Raw genomic sequence first — 22,638 nt, forward strand, 5'->3', positions numbered from 1 at the left:
TAGGAGCCCAAGGATGCTCGATAGTGGAGGAAGGAAAGGAAAGAGCAAGGAAGGGAAGGAAGGAGAGGAAGGAAAACGGAAGGAATTCAATTTCTACTGAACACTTAGAAGGTGAGCAGGGTGCGCTCCAACATTATGAGTTGTTACTTTAAGTTTTTCCCATTCACGCTGCTCAGTTCCTCCACTAGCGCTCCGGCCCTTCTCGACCTCCAACCCAGTTGTCTGGTCTCCCAGACATGCCCACTACTCCCCGACCCACGTTCGCCCGGCGACTCAGTCACTGCGTCTGCGCACGCGGAGCGAACCGCCGCGCGCCTTCGGGGCGGGGTCCCGAGCAGGGCGTTCCGCCGCGGGGAAGAGGAAGAGGAAGTTGGGGGACGGTCCTAGCCGGGAGTGAACCGGAAGTGCAAGCGCTCCTGCTGCTTCTCGGCCAGGCGGAACCTGCTCTGCTGGGCCCGGTGGCCGCAAAAAAAAAAAAAAACCAACTTCTTTCTCCCGCCCTAACGGTCGCCGCGGCCAACTGCCTCGCCCGCCTGGCCGCCTACCCCGCCTTCTCTTCTGTGCGGCTACCGCGCGGTCCTGTGTCCCTCTCGCCCGGCGGGATCCGCTTGCCGCTGCCACCGCCTCCTCGTCTTGCTGTCCGGCCAGCCGGCCCGCCCCGCCCCGCTGCAGTGATGTGCGACAAGGAGTTCATGTGGGCCCTGAAAAACGGAGACCTGGATGAGGTGAAAGACTACGTGGCCAAGGTAAGTGGGGGGAATGAGTGGAGTCGGCGAGAGCACCGAGGTGGGGTGGAGAGGAGGCCGAGGAAGCGGGGGCGACCTCCTGGATGGAGGTGGCGCGGAGAGAGTGGGAGGCCGGGAGCGTCTAAAGCCGAAAACTGGGTCCGCAGGAAACGGTCGCGTTCTGGGTCCGATAACTGCCGTGATGACACAGGGTCTTGCCTTCCTGGCTTCTCGGGGGAGGGGAGAGTGGGTGACCAGCTCTTCTAGAGTCGCTTAAGAGCACTGAGGACTTGAGTTCGGCCCTGTTCGACGCCAGCATTACTTCCAATCTTTGGATGAGGTAATTCTCCATCTTGGACCTGCCCACTAATGAACGAAGTAACTTAAAGTGATTAGAACCAGAGTAACGTTTTCTATTTAACTTTGGGTCTGTTATGAATTTAAAGTATTCCTTGACCGTGAAAGAAAAAAAGGAGTACCGAAAATAGCAGTAGTTAAAATTCTGAAACTTGGTGTCACTTCACTGTGAACTCTTAACTTTGGGTGTGGCCTCTTTTCCTCTCCCTCGCTGCAACGAATAACTTAATTTGCTTCCAGTGGTCAAGTTGTCAGTTAGCATCTGGGAGTGTTTATGATACTTGAGCAGTTTTCAAACCAGCGGGTTAACTTCAGTGATTACATCTTTCTCCTAGATTCCATCAGAAGTGCTTACATGTGTAATAAAAAGTAATGTAGTTTAGTCACAGTACATTTAGAGGGAAAATCATGATGAAGAAAGCTAATCTCAAACCTAAACCCAAATGTGAATCCATGTTGTGATGGAGTGGTAAACTTAAAATTCCAACGGCCTGCCTTTGGACCCTGAAATTACCCCTGGTGTAATTATGAGAGAACTTATATGTGATTCTAATAGTGGTGATCTAAAAAGAAATCTTCCAAAATAAAATAGGACTTTATTACATAAATATGGAGCACATGTTGTTTCTGAAATGTGTAACTTTGTGATACGATCATGGAGGGCATCTTGCTCAACTTCTAAAAGCTTGAGAATCTGATCCAGCTTCTAGTTCTTCAAAGGCTGTGACCACTGGTATATGATGCTGTGTTTCTGCTTCACAGTGGACTGTTAGAAGCAAGTGAGCAAAAGCAGAGTTTCTTAAAACTTACAGGATTGTGCAGGGCAAACTACTGTTAGTTTTTACTCTGTTTAATACCATTACAATCTAGACTTTGCGCATGCAGATTATCTTCTTAGTCCTTTGAGGTGGATTTTTAGGATACTGTTAACTGCCTTCAGCTAGTGGGAGTCTGAAACCAGTCTTCTTGGATGTTTCAATGTAAGGTTAAAGCAAAGAAGTTACTTGGAACTTTTCATGGTATAATTCCAGTGGTGAGACACTGCATGCAGTACTCTGGAAGTGAGTGGCCTTGTTTTTCTGCTAATGGTGGCACCTAGTTTATTTTATATTCTTGAGATTTGAAAAGTTAAGGACTGAGCTTGCAGCTTCAAAAATAACATGCTTTACATAGTGTCTTCCTGTTACATTATCCTTGTGCATCTTGTGAAGTAAATCTTTTTATTAGTCCCATTTTACAGGTAAGATTACTGAAATACAGGGTGCATAAGGCGGAAAAAAAAAATCTAGTTACAGAGATAACAAAGGAAGGCAGAACTAAACTGCTGACTCCCAGACTTAGACTCCTTCACTGCTCCATGCAGTCTCACAGTCTAAACTGTAATTGTGAAAATTTATTATACCAAGATCTCTAGCAGGACATTTCCAAGGTCCACATCCAGGCAGATTATGCAGTTTTCAGTCACACAAAAACATTTGTGTAAAAATAAGTGCTAGTAACAATGGATTGATTTGTTTTCGGTTTTTAAGTTAGGTCATTCTATTCCGTTTAATTTTGATTTTTCCCTAATACAACCATACTGCCTACACTCATTAACAAAAAAGATGTGCTTAAGAGCGAAGGGTAGGCATCAAAAGAAAGTATTAAGAACTGATTTATCCAAAAAAGTAATTCTTTGAACAGATCATGGAGCTTTTTCTTTTCTTAGTGTTTATCGAGTAAAAACTAAGAGACTGTTGAGTCTCTTAAAATATCTTTTGCTTTGTTAATGAAAAATGATAAAACAGCCAAAAACTAGCCCTCCATTTTTCACTGACTGAGTTCTCCTGTTGTGCCTTTTTATATTTCAAGTCCTCCTAACATGGTTTCTTCTGCCCAGCTTCCATCTTCCCTGCTTATTCATAGATTTACCTTTTTCATCTGGTGGGCAGTCATTATTATTTTCTAAGTTTATGTGATCTGCATTTATCTGAGTTGTGTACAAAGAAAGTACATAAAGAAACATGTTCTCTAGTTTTCCTTCTAAGGGGTGAGAATCTTTAAAATACTCTTCCTGAGTACACCTGTGAAGATCTCTCACATTGTTAATGTATAAGAATGGACCTGTAGGTGAAGCAGTTTAGTATTTTTCCTTAAAATTAATGTTTTAAAAAGCAATAATTGTACTTTTCTACTGACTTCTGTACAGAAGTCTGGAGTGTGGATAGGCATAAATTGTTGGCTTGGGGTGAATTCTCGAATTCTGAAAAATAAATTCAAAGTTCCAAAACCATTGAAAATTATATATTCCTAAATGAAAAAAGCAACATATAAAGAAAAACAGATTATTCCATGTTACATGCTTATCTGAATCATCATTAAAACAGTATCTGAAGCAGTTTGGTTTCTTGACTATAAGAAATTAAATATAAAGACTATATTAATTCTTCCATTTTTATTGGGTACTGTGCAGGCCCCCAACACTTTGCTAATTTTGGCATGATAGTGATGCTCAGAAAACTTAGACATTAATGTTCAGCTGACCTCTGGAAAAAGCATTCATACTGATAAGGTAGCATGTAGATTAAAAGTAACATCTCACATGTAACAGTTTGTTCAATTGGAAAACAAGTGAAAGACACAAAGTAGGATATTCATCAGCAGTGGTAGTAGTAGTCACCGTTTTCAATCTGTGTGATTCATCTGAATGCCTTTTTTTTGCCTTCCATTTCTGCCTTTATGTTAATTTCTCCCATTGGTGTTAACTCAGCCTTCATTTGCACTCCAGACTTAGTAAATAACTGCATTCAGATAAATCCTGAATGTTTCTATTTTTCTTGTCCACCTTCTAATGACTTCATGACCCACCCATTTGCCCAAACTAGAAATTGGGGAATTTCCCCAAATTTTTGAGTGGTATCAAGACTACCTTATTTCTTAGTTCCTTTCTCTTAACGTCATTACTTTAAATTAACTGCTGCTTGACCACCTGGACTATATTTTCCTTGACTGTAGTTTCTCTCTCGTCCCTGGTCAGCTGGAACGTCTCAGCTGGAGGAATCTCTATGTAATAGGAATCTGAGCGTCTTTTTCAGCCATCCTCCTTCATTACTCTTATACTTTTGTGATTCCCCATTATTTATTTTTAAAAGGGCCAACTCCTCCTTGGTTTGGCATCCCAGATCATGAAGATCTGGCCTGTGCTGGCCTTTTTAAACTCTCCTCTTTACACGTGCTCTGTTCCAGACCTCACCAAGCTGTTTCTTACTTGTATATTTTCTTCACCTGTGATCTTTCATCCTTCCTGACCAAGTCAGTTCACCGCAGTCCCTAAGTCCTACCTGGTGATCTATTTATCCTCTTAGCTTAACTATCACCTCTTCCAGAAAGGCATTTTGACTTCAAATGGAGTGCTGCTTCTACTGTTTCACTTACCAAATTGCTATGATTTTGTTTGTGTGTCTGTCTTTAATTAAAGGCTGTGAGCCTCTGGAGGATAGTTACATTATCCTTTTTCATCTTTGTATCTCCAGTATGGTGCCAAGGAATCTCACACGTTAAAAGCATATGTTCCAAATAAATCCTTTATATTCTTAAGTTCACTGTAGTTTTAATATCCTGCATTAGTTATGTAATAATAATTATTGACAAGATGACTTATTTTGGCAGGTACTGTAAGATTTTTACCTCAATTTTTATTTGCCTTTTACCACAGCGTTTCAGTGTAGATAATTGCATTCCCATTTTAAAGATGAGGAAATTGAAGCTAAAGAGAAGTTAAGTAATTTGACAAGGTCACAAAATAAGTAGCATACCTGGGATTTAAACACAGAGCTGTCTTTACAGCCCATGTATTTTTCACCGGATCAATCTGTCATGAAATGGTTATCTGGCTTCTTAGCTCACAGTAACTTACTTAGCGTGAGCACCTTAGGAAGATGAGAAAGGGGCTTGCAAGAGGCAAGCACAAGTTACTTGATTGTGAATAAGGCAATGGCACCCCACTCCAGTCCTCTTGCCTGGAAAATCCCATGGACGGAGGAGCCTGGTGGGCTGTAGTCCATGGGGTCACGAAGAGTCGGACATGACTGAGCGACTTCACTTTCACTTTTCACTTTCATGCCTTGGAGAAGGAAATGGCAACCCACTCCAGTGTTCTTGCCTGGAGACTCCCAGGGACGGGGGAGCCTGGTGGGCTGCCGTCTATGGCGTCGCACAGAGTCGGACACGACTGAAGCGACTTAGCAGCAGCAAGGATATAGTAAAACGGCTATAGTTTTTTAAAATTTTAGCTGTTTCCTTTTAAAATTGTTACATTTGGAAATAATTAGCATGGAGACTTCTCTATAAACTTTAAGTCTTGTCAGGTGCTATCTTCTCAAAAGTGTTCCTAAAGAAACTGATAGCTTCTGGAAATGTGTGCGTGCACGTGGGCATGTTCAGTTGTGTCCGACTTTGCTACCCCGTAGACTGTAGCCCGCCAGGCTCCTCTATCCATGGAATTTTCCAGGCAAGAATACTGGAGTAGGTTGCCATTTCCTACTCCAGGGGATTTTCCTGACCAGGGATCTAACCTGCGTCTCTTGCATTTCCTGCATTGGCAGGCAGATTCTTTATTGCTGTGCTGCCTGTGAAGCCCTCATAGTCATACATAATCTTATCATTTGTATTAATAATTATCCTATAGAAAAAGTTAAGTTGTGTCTGTTTGCTTTAAGAAGAAACAAAAGTTGACTGAGGTATTGAGATTTCTATTCAGAATGGTTTAAACAAATGGCACTTTTTTCAAAAAGTATGTTCTTAAAACTATTTGAATGCTGTGAAGCCATGTGGAAGTGTAACTGTTTTTATTTATCTCACCAACCCATGAACGCAGTTGATTTGTTAACCCAATATTAGAGGTTTTAGAGATGAAGAAACAAAGCCAAAGGTTAAACAACTTGCCCAAGATCATAGAGCTCTTGATTGACAAAGCTGAGATTTTAAGTCAGTCTCTCTGACGTCAGAGCTCTTATACGTAAGCATAACATTGACTTTCATTTTTCAATGATGCTAGATAACTCAGGAATGATATATTATGGAGTATAATTAAGTATTAAAAACAATCACAGCAAGATGGTAATTATCCATTGAGACTACTTAGAGGTAAGCTTTGTGTTTAGTTTTGAGACTCCGGCTCTCAGGTGAACGCTTGTGAGTGGTATGGTAAGTAGTTACCTTAGACTCTCCAGCAGGTCTGATATATGTACTCTTGTTTACATGTGCTTCTGTTTCACTTACTGTGAAACACTAGACATCAGGTCTCTAACTTCTTTTTCTCTGTGGTTTTCTTTCCCACTCCAGCCCCTTTCTAGTTACACCTGCCTTTGACATTCTGATAGGTTGAAAAGCAAGAATTGTTCATCTTGTGAGAGAAAAGGATCTCTTGAACCTGAGGAAAAGTATTAACTCTAATCTTTAGAAATTGCATGACTTATTGGGATCATGTTTCACTTTCCTAATAAAATAGGCAGTTGAAAAGAGGTCCTGATTCAAACTATCTTGCATATATTAGTTTTACATAGTTTCCTCTTTTTTGTTTCTTTTTTAAATTACCAGTTTGTTTCTTATAAGAATTTGTCACCGTGTTTAGGCCCTTTCTGCAGTAGGGCTTGTGACCCAGTCAGAAAGCCAGTAGGTCAGCTTTTTACAAAAGGTGCCTTCAGTAGATACAGAATAGTTTAGATACTTTTCTGTGTGTCTCTTACTTTGAATTTAAAATGAGACGATCTTTTTTACATTGCAGGAGGAGTGTTTACTCATATGTACATCAGCTATTTGTCATGTTTTGCTTTGAGAATCTAAACATTATACAAAACTAGGGCAAACAAGTAAAAGTGTAATAAAGCTGATTTAAATTTTAAAATAACATACTTATTATTTAAAGGATAAAGCTGTATTGATAGAATCATCAGTTCAGTTGCTCAATCATGTCTGACTCTTTGCGACCCCATGGATTGCAGCATGCCAGGCCTTCCTGTTAATAAAATACAACAAAGTACCCCTTGCCCGTTATCTCTACTGGAGTGTTTTTTTATTTAAAATAAAGATTTTATTAGGTTTTTTAAAGACAGAAAAGTATAAAAGACAACATTTGGTCTGTAATTCTGCTCTCTAGATAATTACTGTTAACTTTAACAAGTGAAATTAACTCAGGTACAGACTAGAAAATACAGCACCTGTGGCTCTCTGTGCCAGTACCTGTGAACAAAGTTAGCCATTCTTAACAGCTTCTTGTAAGTAATTCCAGAAAAACATTGGGAAACCCACTTACTCATCCATTTCCCCACTTTAAAAAATTTCTAGGCACACTTCTGCACTTAACTTTTTTTTAAATTCCTTAATAATTTATCTTAGGTTCTACATTGCATTTAGTCATCCCTCCTTCTTAAGTGGTGCATATTATTCCATTTTATGGATATACCATAATTTAACTAATGCTCCATAATAAACATCTTTTTTCTGGCTCATGTTATTGTGATTACCTTTATATGTATATATAGACATGTTTGTACGTGTGTACACACCTTGACAGTTTCTAAGGCCATAGCTCTATGACCCTCCGAATGAGTTTTATCAACTTAGACGCAAGTCAGTAGCATGCGAGACTGACCATTCCCTAATGACATTGCATTTTTGCTATTTGAATAGGTGATTTGCATTTCTTTAATGAGGAAATGAAACATCAGAACTTTTAGCATTTGTATTCATTTCCTCAGGTTTCTTGTTTATACCTTTCTTTCATTTTTCTCGTAGGTAATCGGTCTGGTTTTTTAATTGATTTGTATGAGCCTTTTATAAATTAAGTTAGTTTTTATCATACGTTTTGCAAGTGTTTTTCCCGGTTTGTCTCTTGGCTTTATCTTCTGTTGTTGTTTTCAGTTCAGTCGCTCAGTCATGTCCAACTCTTTGCGAGCCCATGAATCACAGCACGCCAGGCCTCCCTGTCCATCACCAACTCCCGGAGTTCACTCAAACTCACGTCCATCGAGTCGGTGATGCCATCCAGCCGTCTCATCCTTTTGGAATAAAATTCTGGCTAGCTTATTAACCTGATCACTTTCAGTGAGGTAGTTAACTGCTTAGAGCTTGAATTTCCTGATTTGGAGAAAGTGGGGATAATGATACCTACTTAATATATGTAAACTGTATACTATTTTCCCTGGATTATAGTGAGTGCCGATAAATATTAACCATTGTTATTAATAACAACCCAACATTTGTTTAGAAGTGAAACTACTCAAAGATCATCTAATCTACCTTCCTCATTTTGTAAATGAGGAAAAATTAAGATATTAAAGGACTTGACTCAGATTATACTGCTAATTAGGATTAGGGCTTCAGTTCACTTTTTCTGTCCTGAACAGGTGCCTGTTTCACTGCATTGCACTGTTTTCTAATGAAGTGCTTTATATAGCTATTACCACTGTTATATTCTTTTTTTGTTCCACTCTATTTGCTTGGTAAATTTCTGCTTATTTTTAAAGTTTTTGTTTTGCATAACATTTCCTGTATTATTGATCTCTCTTTTAAGCCAGTGTAGTATGCTAGTAATATAGAGCTTTCTTATTGTATTATGTTTTAATGTAGAGTTGCTTAAACTTAAGACTTATGGGCTTTTGGCTTGACTAACAAGTCAGTGGATTTGAGTTTGAAAAACTGTGTGTGGCTTAAGAAACCCTTTCTCTGTGGAATATATCTCTTAAGTTTTGAATGTTCCAAGAGTTTTGTCTTAATGAATGGTTAAAAAAGCAACGGTGCCAGTTATAGGAGTTTATCACTTATTATTATTTAAGTATTTGACTAATGCCTTTCAAACTGAGAACACAGAGACTCCTCAAAATATTTCTGCAAGTCTCGATTTAATTTACAGTGTTTGTAGAGAGGCGTTTGTTTTCCTGGGGGTGGACCTCGCAGCCTTTGAGCCCCTTCCTGTTTTTGAAGACTGCCCTGCTATGTATATGGCTTCCCTGGTGGCCCAGAGGGTAAAGCAGTCTGCCTGCAATGTGGGAGACCTGGGTTCGATCCCTGAGTCAGGAAGATCTCCTGGAGAAGGAAATGGCAACCCACTCAAGTATTCTTGCCTGGAGAATCCCATGGACAGAGGAGTCTGGTGTAGACTATAGTCCATGGGGTCGCAGAGTCAGACACAACTGAGCGACTTCATTTTCTTTTCTGCTATTTACATATAGTATGAATCTTGGTGAAATGCAAGGCCTAGCTCCCACTGCACAAGCAGAAAAGGACAAATAAATTGCTTTCTTACTGCCCAAAGTTTAGGAAATGGGCCATAACCCAAATATGGCTAATTGGATGCTTTTATCTGGAGGCAATACTCAGGCACAGGAAAAGATGAAGTGTCTGCAATAAAGCATCCAGTTTCCAAAAGGAGAAGTAGTGTCTGTTGTGGTATCTTTTCTCTACCCAGGTGGTTCGTGTCACAAATTTTGATTTTGATTTTGATTTCTTGCCTTTAAGCCTCCTCACTTGGTTCCTACCCATTTCCTGAGTGTGGTTCTTCAAATGTCTCAGCAATTCGGAGAGCTGCTTTTAATATCTGTACGTTTCTGTTCATCAGTGTGAGTTGGTTTCTGTTGCTTGCAGTTAAGAACCCTGTATTAATTTTGCCTGCCTGTCTGCCCTGTTATGCTGTACAGTTTTTGAAGTTAGAGCTTATCTTTGTATTTCCAGTATTTATCACATTATCTCTTACCCACCTGTAGCTTAGTTAAATTTGAAGTATCTCCAACAATTGACCCTTCCTTCGTTTTTTCCAAAGTTTTTTTTTTAACCATATTCCTCTTTAAAACATATGTTCTTAGTATAAATATTTCTTCATTTCCTCACTTAAACAAAGCTCAGTTTCAAACTACTCTATTCACCTTTTCCTTACTACTATAATAGTTGTGAAAAACAACAGTAATGATAGCAGTTATATAGGTATAAAACTAACTTCCACTTATAACCTCTTATGACAATCATTTTAGAATTTCAGTTAAGTATTTTCAAATTCTTAATTTCTTTACAGCATTATTTACAATAGGCAAGATATGGAAGCAGTCTAAGCATCCATCAGCAGAAGAATGAAGCATGTGCCATGTGTATATACGAAGGAATATTACTCAGCCGTAAAAAGAGAATGAAATAATGTCATTTGCAGCAACATGGATTGACCCAGAGATTATCATATTAAGTGAAGTAAATCAGAGAAAGACAAATACTGTATAGTTTCACTTATATGTGGAATCTAAAAGCAAAATAAGTAATCAAAACATAACAAAACAGATGCATAGATAAGAGAACAAATAGTTGGTTGCCAGAGGGGAGGAGGGTGGGAGAGTTGAGTGAAATAGGAGATGAAGAGTTATAATCTTCCAGTTACAAAATAAATGTGTCACACAGATGAAATGTACAGTGTAGTGAATATAGTTAATATGGTAATAACTTTCTGTGGTGACAGATGGTAACTATACTAATCATGGGGATCATTTTGGAATCTTTATAAGTGTGATATCACTATGTTGTGCACCTGGAACTAATGTAGTGTTGTATGTAGGTCATTTATATTTCAGTTAAAAAATAAGATTACATACATGAAAAAAGCTTTTAGTAACAGCATTTGAAAATATTATTACCAAGAAAAACACTCAAATATATAAATAAGTCCTAAATGTGTTTCCATTTTCAGTTCAGTTCAGTCGCTCAGTTGTATCCGACTCTTTGCGACCCCATGGACTGCAGCACACCAGGCCTCCCTGTCCATCACCAACTCCTGGAGTTTACTCAAACTCATGTCCATTGACTCGGTGATGCCATCCAACCAACTCATCCTCTGCTGTCTCTTTCTCCTCCCACCTTCAATCTTTCCCAGCATCAGAGTCTTTTCAAATGAGTCAGTTCTTTGCATCAGGTGGCCAAAGGATTGGAGTTTCAGCTTTAGCATCAGTCCTTCCAATGAATATTCAGGACTGATTTCCTTTATGATGCACTGGTTGTATCTCCTTAACAGTCCAAGGGACTCTCAAGAGTCTTCTCCAACACCACAGTTCAAAAGCATCAATTCTTTGGCGCTCAGCTTTCTTTATGGTCCAACTCTCACATCCATACATGACTATTGGAAAAACCATAGCCTTGATTACCCCAACCTTTGTTGGCAAAGTAATATCTCTGGTTTTTAATATGCTGTCTAGGTTGGTCATAACAGTTCTTCCAAGGAACAGGCATCTTTTAATTTCTTGACTGCAGTCACCATCTGCAGTGATTTTGGAGCCCCCCAAAATAAAGTCTGTCACTGTTTCCACTGTTTTCCCATCTCTTTGCCATGAAGTGATGGGACCAGATGCCATGATCTTAGTTTTCTGAATGTTGAGTTTTAAGCCAACTTTTTCACTCTCCTCTTTCATTTTTATTGAGAAGCTCTTTAGTTCTTCTTCACTTTCTGCCATAAGGGTGGTTTCATCTGCTTATTGATATTTCTCCTGGCAATATTGATTCCAGCTTGTGCTTCAGCCAGCCCAGTGTTTCTCATGATGTACTCTTCATATAAGTTAAATAAGCAAGGTGACAATACACAGGCCTGACGTACTTCTTTCCCTATTTGGAACCAATCTGTTGTTCCATGTCCAGTTCTAACTGTTGCTTCCTGACCTGCATACAGATTTCTCAAGAGGCAGGTCAGGTGGTCTGGTATTCCCATCTCTTTCAGAATTTTCCACAGTTTATTGTGATCCACACAGTCAAAGGCTTTGGCATAGTCAATAAAGCAGAAATCGATGTTTTTCTGGAACTCTCTTGCTTTTTCAATGATCCAGTCGATGTTGGCAGTTTGATCTCTGGTTCCTCTGCCTTTTCTAAAACCAGCTTGAATATCTGCAAATTCATGGTTCACGTATTGCTGAACCCTAGCTTAGAGAATTTTGAGCATTACTTTACTAACGTATGAGATGAGTGTAATTATGCAGTAGTTTGAGTATTCTTTGGCATTGCCTTTCTTTGGGATTGGAATGAAAACTGACCTTTTCCAGTCCTGTGGCCACTGCTGAGTTTTCCAAATTTGCTGGCATATTGAGTGCAGCACTTTCACAGCATCATCTTGTAGAATTTAAAATAGCTCCAGTTGAGTTCCATACCTGCACTAGCTTTGTTCATAGTGATGCTTCCTAAGGCCCACTTGACTTCACATTCCAGGATGTCTGTCTCTAGGAGAGTGAGCACACCATCATGATTATCTGGGTCATGAAGATCTTTTTTGTACAGTTCTTCTGTGTATTCATGCCACCTCTTCTTAATATCTTCTGCTTCTGTTAGGTCCAGACCATTTCTGTCCTTTATCGAGCCCATCTTTACATGAAATGTTTCCTTGATATCTCCGATTTTCTTGAAGAGATCTCTAGTCTTTCCCATTCTTTCTTTTCCTCTATTTCCCTGCACTGATTACTGAGGAAGGATTTCTTATCTCTCCTTGCTGTTCTTTGGAGCTCTGCATTCAAATGGGTATATCTTTCCTTTTCTCCTTTGCTTTTCGCTTCCCTTCTTTTCACAACTATATGTAAGGCCTCCTCAGACAGCCTTGTTGGTTTTTTGCATTTCTTTTTCTTGGGGATGGTCTTGATCCCTGTCTCCTGTACAGTGTCACAAACCCCCGTCCATAGTTCATCACGCACTCTAGCTATCAGATCTAGTCCCTTAAATCTGTTTCTCACTTCCAGTGTATAATCATAAGGGATTTGATTTAGGTCATACCTGAATGGTCTAGTGATTTTCCCCACTCTTCAATTTAAGTCTGAATTTGGCAATAAGGAGTTCGTGATCGGAGCCACAGTCAGCTCCCGGTCTTGTTTTTGCTGACTGTAAGAGCTTCTCCTTCTGCAAAGAATATAATCAGTCTGATTTCAGTGTTGACCATCTGGTGGTGTCCATTGTAGAGTATTCTCTTGTGTTGTTGAAAGAGGGTGTTTGCTGTGACCAGTGCATTCTCTTGGCAAAACTCTCTTAGCCTTTGCCCTGCATCATTTTGTACTCCAAGGGCAAATTTGCCTGTTACCCAAGGTGTTTCTTGACTTCCTACTTTTGCATTCCAGTCCCTTATAATGAAAAGGACGTCTTTTCTGGGTGTTAGTTCTAGAAGGTCTTGTGGTGTTCTTAGAACAGTTCAAGTTCAGCTTCTTTAGCATTACTGGTCAGGGCATAGACTTTGGATTACTGTGATATTGAATGGTTTGCCTTGGAAACAAACAGATCATTCTGTCTTTTTTGAGATTGCATCCAAGTGCTGCATTTCAGACTCATTTACTGTGATGGCTACTCCATTTCTTCAAAGGGATTCTTGCGCACAGTAGTAGATATAATGGTCATCTGAGTTAAATTCACTCATTCCAGTCCATTTTAGTTCACTGAGTCCTAAAATGTTGATGTTCACTCTTGCCATCTCCTGTTTGACCACTTCCAATTTACCTTGATTTATGGACCTGGTGGCTCAGACGTTAAAGCATCTGCTCAGAGGTTAAAGCATCTGCCTCCAATGCGGGAGACCTGGGTTCGATCCCTGGGTCAGGGTTCGATCCCTGGAGAAGGAAATGGCAACCCACTCCAGTATTCTTGCCTAGAGAATCCCATGGATGGAAGAGCCTGGTGGGCTACAGTCCGTGGGGTCACAAAGAGTCAGACACGACTGAGTGACTTAACTTTAACTTAATGGACCTAACATTCCAGGTTCCTATGTAATATTGCTCTTTACAGCATCGGACCTTGCTTCCATCACCAGTCACATCCACAGCTGGGTGGTGTTTTTGCGTTGGCTCCATCTCTTCATTCTTTCTGTAGTTAGTTCTCTGCTGATTTCCAATAGTATATTGGGCACCTACTGACCTGGGGAGTCCATCTTTCAGTGTCCTTTCTTTGTCTTTTCATACTGTTCATGGGGTTCTCAAGGCAAGAATACTGAAGTGGGTGCCATTCCCTTCTCCAGTGGATCACATTTTGCTAGAACTCTCCACCATGACCTGTCCGTCTTGGGTGGCCCTACACAGCATGGTTCATAGTTTCATTGAGTTAGACAAGGCTGTGGTCCATGTGATTCGATTGGGCCATTTTCTGTGATTGTGGTTTTCCGTCTGTCTGCCCTCTGGTGGCGGAGAAGGCAATGGCACCCCACTCCGGTACTCTTGGAAAATCCCATGGACGGAGGAGCCTGGTGGGCTGCAGTCCCTGGGGTTGCTAAGAGTCGGGCATGACTGAGTGACTTCCCTTTCACTTTTCACTTTCACACATTGGAGAAGGAAATGGCAACCCACTCCAGTGTTCTTGCCTGGAGAATCCCAGGGACAGAGGAGCCTAGTGGGCTGCTATCTATGGGGTTGCACAGAGTTGGACACGACTAAAGCGAGTTAGCAGTAGCAGCCCTCTGTTGGAGAAGGATTAAGAGGCTTATGGAAGCTTCCTGATGGGAGAGACTGACTGAGGGGGAAACTGGGTCTTGTTCTGATGGGCGGGGCCATGCTCAGTAAATCTTTAATCCAGTTTTCTGTTGATGGGAGGGGCTCTGTTCCCTCCCTGTTATTTGACCTGAAGCCCAACTATGGTGGAGGTAATGAAAATAACTCGACCTCCTTCAGAAGGTCCCATGCGTGCACTGCTGCACTCAGTGCCCCCAACCCTGCAGCAGGCCACCACGACCCACGCCTCTGCAGAGACTCCTGGACACTCCCCGGCAAGTCTGGGTCAGTCTCTTGTAAGGGTCCCTGCTCCTTTCTCCTGGGTCCTGGTACACACAAGGTTCTGTTTGTGCCCTCCAAGAGCCTATTTCCCAGTCCTGGGTAAGTTCTGGCAGCTCTGTGGTGGGGTTAATGGCGACCTCGTCCAAGAGGGCTTATGCCATACCCAGGTCTGCTGCACCCAGAGCCCCTGGCCCTGTGGCAGTCCACTGCGGACCCGTGCCTCCACAGGAGACGCTCAGACACAGTTCTCAGTCTCTGTGGGGTCCCTAGGTCCTGGTGCGCGTAAGATTTGTTTGAGCCCTCTGAGCGTCTCTGGCAGGAATGGGGTTTGATTCTAAATGCGAATCCACCCCTCCTACCATCTTGCTGGGGCTTCTCCTTTGCCCTTGGGCATGGGGTATCTCACAGCCGCTCCAGTGCCTGCCGACTTACTGGGGTTTCTCTGACCTTGGACGTGGGGTATCTCCTCACAGCCGCTGCTCCTGACCTTGGATATGGGGTATCTCCATTTTATTTACTATGCATTTTTTAATAATTGCTTTAAATTGTCATTTAATCCCAGTAAAACTTGTTTTTAAAAAATAAATAAAAATTAAAAAAAATTTTTTTAAACCATACAGTCTCAGTAAAAGTAAAGGTAGTTTTTATGCTCATTTCTTGTGAAAAGTAAAAATCATTTTTCTTTCATTGGTATTAGTGGGCAGATATTAAAATCTATACTTAATTCCATGCTTACATACTAAGTAGTACTTACTACTACTACTGCTACTTATAAGTAGTAGTACTTACATACTGTTTACAGTATAAAAGCATGTGGACCATCAAACCAATAAAATTGAAAGCTTTCTAGCCACAGACTAAGTCCTTAGAAAACACCTTTAGTGTTATTTTTAAAACCCCCTGAAGAAGAGTAATTATTCTTCTACTCCTGTTTCCAGTAGACCTAGGTTTGACTCCCAGTCCGCCTGTTAACTTTGACCAGACCTCAGCTTTCCCATCTGAAAACAGGAATTATAATAGTACCCAGTTTATATGTTTTAACCATAAATTTTATCCAAAAATTTTACCCAATGTTTAAAGGAGATAGTTAAGGTAAATTTTAACAAAGCAATGCCTAACATATTGTAACTGTATAGTAAATGTGTGCTGTTTTTGTTGTTTTAGACCCTTTTCTTAGTGTCGCTTTTGGCTTAGGTTTTGTAAGCCTTACAGTCTCTATCGCTTTTCATGTCTGTTATTGTTTAAAAGCAGCTGTAGATGATATGTAAACAAATGAGCGTGTCCAATAAAATCTTATTTACAAAAATAGGCAGCAGCCTAGATTTGGCACATGGGACATAGTTTCTTCACTCCTGTGTAACACTCAAGTTCCCAAAACTAGGTTGTCCAGTAAACGAAATTTCATTTTTTCCCCCTTGAGTTTTTGAGAACTAAAATAATTAAAAGATATGATCAAATATAAAACTTATTTTGGGGATCAGCCTTTCCAAAACAATTATCTTTATGGTTTAGATACTGAACTATAAGGAAAAGCAAGTCATGGAAAGCCATATGTAGATTGGGATAAGAGAAGAGAGGCTGAATGAAGTTCTCTAAAAGTATTGAGCTTTTATCGTAAATTTGAACCTTAGGCAAGAGACCGTTACTTATAAACATGCAAACAAGCTAATTTAAATCTTAAAACTGAAAGGGAATTTTACAAAGTCTTCTTGGCTATCAAAGGTCACCCATCCTCAGAAATGTGCCAGATTCTTCTCTTTCCAGCATTAGTGCCAGTCACATGACCTGGCTTGATTTCCAACTCTAGAAGTGAAAAAGAAGGCTAGTTAGCACAGTTCTCACTGGTTCATTCACAGTTCATTCAGCCAGTATCATTTGAGACCTGCAGTGTTGGCCAGTGTATTCAGTAACTGTTGAGGATGAGTTTTCCTGGGTAGGTTCTGATAAGAGGGTGTATGAAACGGAAAATCATCCAGTTGTGTCTGACTGTTTATGACCCGATGGACTGTATAGTCCATGGAATTATCCAGGTCAGAATACTGGAGTGGGTAGCTATTCCCTTCTCCAGGGGATGTTTCTGACCCAGGAGTTGAACCGGGGTCTCCTACATTGTAGGTGGATTCTTTACCAGCTGAGCTACCAGGAAAGAACAAAAAGGGTGTTTAGCACCAACAACAAATAAGGTAGATAGTTATGTAGGTTTTCAGTGAACTATTTCCCTGTTTAATACATGATCTATGAATAAAACTTAGCAACTGTAAAAATGCTTTAAGAAAACATACAACTGTATAAAAAGAATAAACAGCCTTAAGAGCCAAGAAGTTATGTTTGGTTGCAATATAGAGGAGAATGAATGCTATAGAACATTCAGAAGGGAAGATAGTGAGAATATATGCCTTCTCTTTGAGTACTTACGCCAGCTATGGTCCCACATAATTAATGAACATACAGATGTGTATGAAATTTAATCCTTATATCTATGCATGTAGGTCTTGTCTCCATTTTATAGTTAGGGAAATGGAAAGTAAGTAAATTGCCTGCAATTCTACAACTGATAAGTGGAAGGATTGGATTTGGTCTGACTCATTCCAGCAGAGTATTCTTTCTGCATCATTTGCATTGAAATGTTTCAGAACCACTTTTGAAATACATCAGTTCAGTTCACTTCAGTCCAGTTGCTCAGTCGTGTCCTACTCTTTGCGACCCCGTGAATAGCAGCACGCCAGGCCTCCCTGTCCATCACCAACTCCCGGAGTTCACTCAGACTCATGTCCATCGAGTCAGTGATGCCATCCAGCCATCTCATCCTCTGTCGTCCCCTTCTCCTCCTGCCTCCAGTCCCTCCCAGCATCAGAGTCTTTTCCAATGAGTCAACACTTGCATGAGGTGGCCAAAGTACTGGAGTTTCAGCTTTAGCATCATTCCTTTCAAAAAAATCCCAGGGCTAATCTCCTTCAGAATAGACTGGTTGGATCTCCTTGCAGTCCAAGGGACTCTCAAGAGTCTTCTCTAACACCACAGTTCAAAAGCATCAATTCTTCAGCACTCAGCCTTCTTCACAGTCCAACTCTCACATCCATACATGACCACAGGAAAAACTATAGCCTTGACTAGACGGACCTTAGTCGGCAAAGTAATGTCTCTGCTTTTGAATATACTATCTAGGTTGGTCATAACTTTTCTTCCAAGGAGTAAGCGTCTTTTAATTTCATGGCTGCAATCACCATCTGCAGTGATTTTGGAGCCCCCCAAAATTGTTTCCCCATCTATTTCCCATGAAGTGATAGGACCGGATGCCATGATCTTCGTTTTCTGAATGTTGAGCTTTAAGCCAACTTTTTCGCTCTCCTCTTTCACGTTCATCAAGAGGCTTTTTAGTTCCTCTTCACTTTCTGCCATAAGGGTGGTGTCATCTGCATATTTGAGATTATTGATATTTCTCCCGGCAAACTTGATTCCAGCTTGTGCTTCTTCCAGTCCAGCGTTTCTCATGATGTACTCTGCATATAAGTTAAATAAGCAGGGTGACAATATACAGCCCTGACGTACTCCTTTTCCTATTTGGAACCAGTCTGTTGTTGCATGTCCAGTTCTAACTGTTGCTTCCTGACCTGCATATAGGTTTCTCAAGAGGCAGGTCAGGTGGTCTGATATTCCCATCTCTTTCAGAATTTTCCACAATTTATTGTGATCCATATAGTCAAAGACTTTGGCATAGTCAATAAAGAAGAAATAGATGTTTTTCTGGAACTCTCTTGCTTTTTTGATGATCCAGTGGATGTTGGCGATTTGATCTCTGGTTCCTCTGCCTTTTCTAAAACCAGCTTAAACATCTGGAAGTTCAGTTCACGTATTGCTGAAGCCTGGCTTGGAGAATTTTGAGCGTCACTTTACTAGCGTGTGAGAACTAGCGTGTGAGATGAGTGCAATTGTGTGGTAGCTAGAGCATTCTTTGGCATTGCCTTTCTTTGGGGTTGGAATGAAAACTGACCTTTTCCAGTCCTGTGGCCACTGCTGAGTTTTCCAAATTTGCTGGCATATTGAGTGCAGCACGTTCACAGCATCATCTTTCAGGATTTGAAATAGCTCAACTGGAATTCCATCACTTCCACTAGCTTTGTTCATAGTGATGCTTTCTAAGGCCCACTTGACTTCACATTCCAAGATGTCTGGCTCTAGGTGAGTGATCACACCATCATGATTATCTTGGTCATGAAGATCTTTTTTGTACAGTTCTTCTGTGTATTCTTGCCACCTCTTCTTAATATCTTCTGCTTCTGTTAGGTCCCTACCATTTCTGTCCTTTATCGAGCCCATCTTAGTATGAAATGTTCCCTTGGTATCTCTAATTTTCTTGAAGAGATCTCTAGTCTTTCCCATTGTGTTGTTTTCCTCTATTTCTTTGCACTGATCGCTGAGGAAGCCTTTCTTATCTCTTCTTGCTCTTCTTTGGAACTCTGCATTCAGATGCTTATATCTTGCCTTTTCTCCTTTGCTTTTTGCTTCTCTTCTTATAGGTGGAAAAAAATTGAAGATTGAGTGTTACAATAAATAAAACATTGTAACTAGCTTTTGCTGGTTAGGGAAGAACTTATAAGTTTGAATTGATTGATAGAGATACAAGTTTGCAGAAAAAAGACCCCAGATTGGAAATAAGAGGGTCCTTGTATTTCTGTTTAAAATTAATAAGCCCAAATGAGGAGCAAGATAGATGATGCTGGCTAAAATGATTAACTGAACTTTGTTTTTTTCTTTTTTTAGTCTGTAAACTTCTGGGCAAAATAACATTAATTGCTAAGAGGTTAACCTTTGTATTAGCTATGATGTTACTAGAAAACAGTGAAATAAGCAATTCTGTCGGGAATAAAAGATACAAAGAAATATATTTTAGTTGTCATTCACATATGATGGTGACAAAACAGTCTTAAGAAAGTATATACCGCCCCCACTTCTCACTCAACAAATTTCTACAGAGACCATGCCTGAAGTTGTAGAGAGATAATTTTTCTTTCTTCTTTCTTGCCCCACTCTTTTCTGTCTTTTCCCCGTCTCTTCCTATCGTAGGATTATTTACAGATGTTGTTTTTAAGAATGTAGACCTTTAGAACAGAACACAGGGTCTTTCCCTGGCTCCATAAGTTTTTGGGAATATATTCCAATTACAGAGCCATGAATTAGTTTATTGAAAATGAAGCTACTTTTTATCATACTAATCTTTTTTCCACATTCAGTTACTGCTATACTGTTTTGGATAGACTTTATTAATTTTGGTAGTTTTTATTTACATAGAAAAATGTATTTTGTTAAATTTAAAAATTTATACCACCAGTTAAGTGTCTTAGTCATGTCCAACTCTGCGACCCCATGACCCACAGCACGCCAGGCCTCCCTGTCCATCACCAACTACCGGAGTCTACCCAAACCCACGTCCATTGAGTCGGTGATGCCATCCAGCCATTTCATCCTCTGTCGTCCCCTTATCCTCCTGCCCTCAGTCTCTCCCAGCATGAGGGTCTTTTCAGATGAGTCAGCTCTTCTCATCAGGTGGCCAAAGTATTGGAGTTTTAGCTTCAACATCGGTCCTCCAATGAACACCCAGGACTGATCTCTTTTAGGATGGACTGGTTGGATCTCCTTGCAGTCCAAGGGGCTCTCAAGAGTCTTCTTCAGCACCACAGTTCAAAATCATCAATTCTTCAGTGCTCAGCTTTCTTTATAGTCCAACTCTCACATCCATACATGACTACTGAAAAACCATAGTCACCAGTGAAAAATTCTAATAGTTCACATTTTCAGTTATTAGGTTGGTACAAAAGTAATTGCAGTTTTGCATTGTTGAACATTGCTGTTTGATATTAGAGTACATTTCTAAGTAAATGTGGTTATGTTATACATCATTTTAATTCACATTTCTCACTTTATGTTTTTGCTAATGATTTATTACTTGCTGTGTCGTTGTTCAGTCACTAAGTTGTGTGTCTGACTCTTTGGAACCCGACAGACTGTAGCAAGCCAGGCTTCCCTGTCTTTCACTGTCTCCCGGAGTTTGCTTAAACTCATGTCATTGAATCGGTGATGCTGGCCAACCATCTCATCCTCTGTCACCCCCTTCTCCTCCTGTCCTCAGTCTTTCCCAGCATTAGAGTCTTTTCCAGTGAGTTGGCTTTTTGCATCAGGTGGCCAAAGTATTTGGGCTTGAACGTCAGTCTTTCCAGTGAATATTTAGGGTTGATTTCCTTTAGGACTGACTGGTTTGACCTCCTTGCAGTCCAAGGGACTCACAAGAGTGTTCTCCAGCACTGCAATTTGAAAGCGTATTTTATATTTATTTTAGACTAGAGAAATGATTGGAGGAGGCAGTGGCACCCCACTCCAGTACTCTTGCCTGGAAAATCCCATGGATGAAGAAGCCTGGTAGGCTGCAGTCCATGGGGCCTTGGAGAGTCGGACACGACTGAGCAACTTCACTTTCACTTTTCACTTTTGTGCATTGGAGAAGAAAAAAGCAACCCACTCCAGTGTTCTTGCCTGGAGAATCCCAGGGACAGGGGAGCCTGGTGGGCTGCCGTCTATGGGGTCGCACAGAGTCGGACACGACTGAAGCGGCTTAGCAGCAGCAGCAGGGAAATGATGTTAGAGCAGATTCGAGTGATTTTCTTATTCGAGTTCAAAATGTGTTGTAAAGCAGCAGAGATAACACCCAACATCAACAACGCATTTGGCTTAGGAACTGCTAAGGAATGTACAGTGCAGTGGTGGTTCAAGGAGACAAGAGCCTTGAAGATTAGTAAACGCAGTGATGGGCCATCAGAAGTTGACAACAACCAGTTGAGAGGATCATTGAAGCTGATCCTCTTACGGCTATAGAAGTTGCAGAAGAACTCAGCATTGACCCCTGTACAGTCATTCAGCATTTGAAGCAAATTGGAAAGGTAAAAAGGCACAATAACTGGGTGCTTCATGAGCTGACCACAAAAAAAAAATTGTCATTTTGAAGTGTCATCTTCTCTTATTCCATGCAAGAACAGCGAAACATATATTGATCAGATTGTGACCTGCAACCAAAAGTGGATTTTATACAACAACTGGCAACAACCAACTCAGTGGTTGGAGTGAGAAGACGCTCCAAAGCATTTCCCAAAGCCAAATTTGCACCAAAGTAGGTCATCGTCACTGTTTGGTGGTCTGCTGCCCATCTGATCCACTACAGCTTTCTGAATCCCGGTGAAACCATTACATTTGAGAGGTCTGCTCAGCAAATTGATGAGATGTACTGAAAACTGCAACGCCTGCAGCCGGCATTGGTCAACAGAAAAGGCACAGTTCTCCACAACAGCACCCGATGACTGCATGTTGCACAACCAGTGTTTCAAAAGTTGAATGAATTGGACTGCAAGGTTTTGCCTCAGTCATCATATTCACCTGACCTCTCGCCACTGACTATTACTTCTTCAAGAATCTCAACAGCGTTTTTGCAGGGAAAATGGTTCAACAACCAGCAGGAGGCAGAAAAAGCTTTACAAGAGTTCGTTGAATTCCAAAGCACGGATTTTTATGCTCCAGAAATAAACAGACTTACTTCTCATTGGCAAAAATGTGTTGGTTGTAATGGTTCCTATTTTGACTAACAAAGATGCATTTGAGCCTAGTGAAAGTGAAAGTGGCTCAATCATGTCTGACTCTTTGCGACCCCACGGACTATATAATCCCTGGAATTCTCCAGGCCAGAATACTGAAGTGGGTAGCTGTTCCTTTCTCCAGGGGATCTTCCCAACGCAGGGATCGAACCCAGGTCTCCTGCATTGCAGGCGGATTCTTTACCA

General features: G+C 40.8%; 1 protein-coding gene across 1 annotated transcript in view; it reads left to right on the top strand.

The window, feature by feature from the left end:
- The window catches only part of MTPN (myotrophin), a 77,323-nt gene continuing 55,055 nt past the window's right edge, over positions 371-22,638 (top strand). The window contains exon 1 of the mRNA XM_005679507.3: positions 371-746. Within this exon, the coding sequence (XP_005679564.1) occupies positions 675-746 (72 nt within the window). The 5' untranslated portion in view covers positions 371-674. The remainder of the gene's footprint in view (positions 747-22,638) is intronic.

The sequence above is a fragment of the Capra hircus genome, chromosome 4 (assembly GCF_001704415.2).
Source record: "Capra hircus breed San Clemente chromosome 4, ASM170441v1, whole genome shotgun sequence".
Taxonomy (NCBI): Eukaryota; Metazoa; Chordata; class Mammalia; order Artiodactyla; family Bovidae; genus Capra; species Capra hircus.